The sequence below is a fragment of the Vitis vinifera genome, chromosome 16 (genome assembly GCF_030704535.1).
Source record: "Vitis vinifera cultivar Pinot Noir 40024 chromosome 16, ASM3070453v1".
Classification (NCBI taxonomy): Eukaryota; Viridiplantae; Streptophyta; class Magnoliopsida; order Vitales; family Vitaceae; genus Vitis; species Vitis vinifera.
Window position 1 is genome coordinate 17,355,999 of NC_081820.1, and position 2,482 is coordinate 17,358,480.

Consider the following 2,482-nt stretch of genomic DNA (forward strand, 5'->3'; position numbering starts at 1 on the left):
ATTCCATGTGGGCGACCTTTATTTGAGTCTCTCCCTTGCTTTGAATGTGCTAGATATGATGAACACATGCTCACTCTCGCCTAGATAAGGACATATCTGGTTAGAGGCCATGGTGGGGTACACTTGCCGGTGCATGCCCAGTGCCTGCCAACTAGTCAAACAAATCCATGTGACCCTCTAGACCACAAACCTAACTCACGTGGTCACAGCTGCCTAGTGGTCCTCTTTGTCTGCTCTAAAGATCAGGTTTAGGTTTTCACAACCAAAAAGTCCATCCGCATGTTCTTCTCTCGCCGCCTAATTTTTTAGATTTTGGTCACAGAACTCCCTTAAAATCTTCCCCCATATCATGCATGTCCCTTTCAATATGATCTTTCAAATAAACAATCTCATTAACAATTTGTTCAATTATTGTGTTTCTCATCCACCCTCTTCAATTAAATCACTTAACATGGTCTCCAATCTCGAATCAAGAACTTGGTTAGGCGATAGTTGGTGGAAACCATAACTGAGGACCTAGTGAATCCAAATTAAATGGCTTGAAGATGTTTAGCTAATTCACCTACTGATTCCAGATGACTTAAATTAATATCAGATTGATACTTAAAAAGCATCTCTATGCCCCTTTTGTTTGCAGAAAAAATTTTGGAGGGCCCAGTCTTGGAGTATGTGTGGTTTTAACTTCCAATGCATTCCAAAAAACAGGCCACTGTCAACGAATTCAATTGTGAAATTGCTTCCTACTTCAATTCATATTGTAATCGCAAGGTCGTGCACTTCACTCATAGCTAGCCATATCATCTGAAAAAGATAGATTTGGTATGTATGCTTTATACTTGAGAATCTCCTAAACCGTGACAATTAATTAGGTTTAGTTCCAAAAATTTATATTACCTATGCTCCATTTGGTCCTTCAAGCTGTAGAAAGAAAGCAAACATTTAGACCCATCTGGAATGAAATGCCCAATTTCATTTAAAAACACAGCCTCCAATTCACAAACAAAAACCAGGGCTATTTCATATTTAGGTATAATATATTATACATCAAAAGCAAGCCAAGACATGATCAAAACTCAAGTACTAAGCCCAGGCTTGGACTGCCGACTGAGCAACCAAACTGGTGGCTCAGTTCTTGGCAGCGAATTGGTTAACCAAGGCTAACGCATTGCTAGTGACTTGCGCAACAGTAACCAACCAACCCCTAATCGATGCCTTAACCCTGCCGTCCAGGGCCCGACCAGCGAATCCATCAACACACGTATTATCATCGGTTAGGGCAGCGCTGACCCAAGTGTCAACATTGCTCATGTGCCACAAAAAGTCCTGCCCCTTGCTCTTCCCAGCTTCCTCAAGCTCCTGTACGGACCGGGAAAGACGGTCGATGCTGTCGTTCATTTCTTCTAAACAGTCCTGAACCGCCTCCAACTCCCTAGCCTTCATGCCCTTAATCTTACCCAATTTGGACACAAACGCCTTGGCGGACTGAGCCTTGGCTAGGCTCACCGTCAAAGCGGTGTGAGCCAACTGCTTCGGGCTTTTCTGAATTGTGCTTGCATACACTGACAGCGATTGGACGCACAATGCTGGGTACCGGGTGGCACTGCACTTGGCCTTGATGAAACTAGTGCTGCCGGAATTGGCAGCCGCAGACTCAGCAACCCTGGAGGTGTACAAAAGTACTGAAACCACCACCAAGACTACTAGTACTGAGGCTCTTGCCATGACTCTGGGCAGTAAGAAATTTGCTGATTATATGATTGTATTGGAGGATAGGTGGAAGAGGATGGGCAGTTTTAAGTATTTATAGAGGGTTTAAGCATTTAGTTGACGGTAATATGTAGGTCCTGTGTTGATGTGTAATGGGCCCCATAATACAGAAGAAAAAATTTCCGGCAATCAAGCACTGAATTAAGGGTTGTCATATTTGACAAAGGTTTGTGAAAATATGGGAAAATGTGCATGTGAAGTTGTGTCCACTGCAATTAAAGTAGGTCAAGTTCTTGACGTTTTGCTGCCGACACTGGCTAATTGCAGGCTTGAAGAGTTTAGTATAGGGTTTAGGACGTTAGGCAATATCTATACATCTTTTCTTAATCAAAGGTCACGAAAGATTCGGCAAAATCTATTCATCCAGACATCCATACATCTATTCTTAGGTTAAAAACATTGAGTTTGATTTTTGTAAATATTGTTTATGAATTTTCTAGGATATGTTAGTGCATTTTGGATGGTATATTTTTTATTTTTTAAAATAAAAATAATATTAATTTTTATATAAGGTACAAAAATTCTTGATATTACGTTTGGTTCCAAAAAATACTATTAGAAATAGGAAAAAAATATTAACAAAAATAATTTTTTCATGTTTGATTTTCTTATAAAAAAAAATGAAAAAAGGTTAAATATAATTATAATTATTAAAAAAAATTATATATTTTTAAATTATTTGATATTTATATATAAAAGTTAAATGAGTTTAAAA

The 2,482-nt window shown here is 39.0% G+C and overlaps 1 protein-coding gene across 1 annotated transcript; it reads right to left on the reverse strand.

The window, feature by feature from the left end:
- Positions 1 to 803: 803 nt before the first annotated feature.
- Positions 804 to 1,783, reverse strand: GRIP28 (ripening-related protein-like). Its single transcript, NM_001281212.2, has one exon. It carries the CDS (start codon positions 1,720 to 1,722, stop codon positions 1,126 to 1,128), a length of 597 nt encoding a protein of 198 aa, NP_001268141.1. The 5' UTR covers positions 1,723 to 1,783; the 3' UTR covers positions 804 to 1,125.
- Between the last annotated feature and the right edge of the window lie 699 nt (positions 1,784 to 2,482).

Excerpts from the sequence above, each read along its gene's own strand:
- GRIP28 (NM_001281212.2), bottom strand. The coding sequence starts at position 1,722 with ATGGCAAGAGCCTCAGTACTAGTAGTCTTGGTGGTGGTTTCAGTACTT.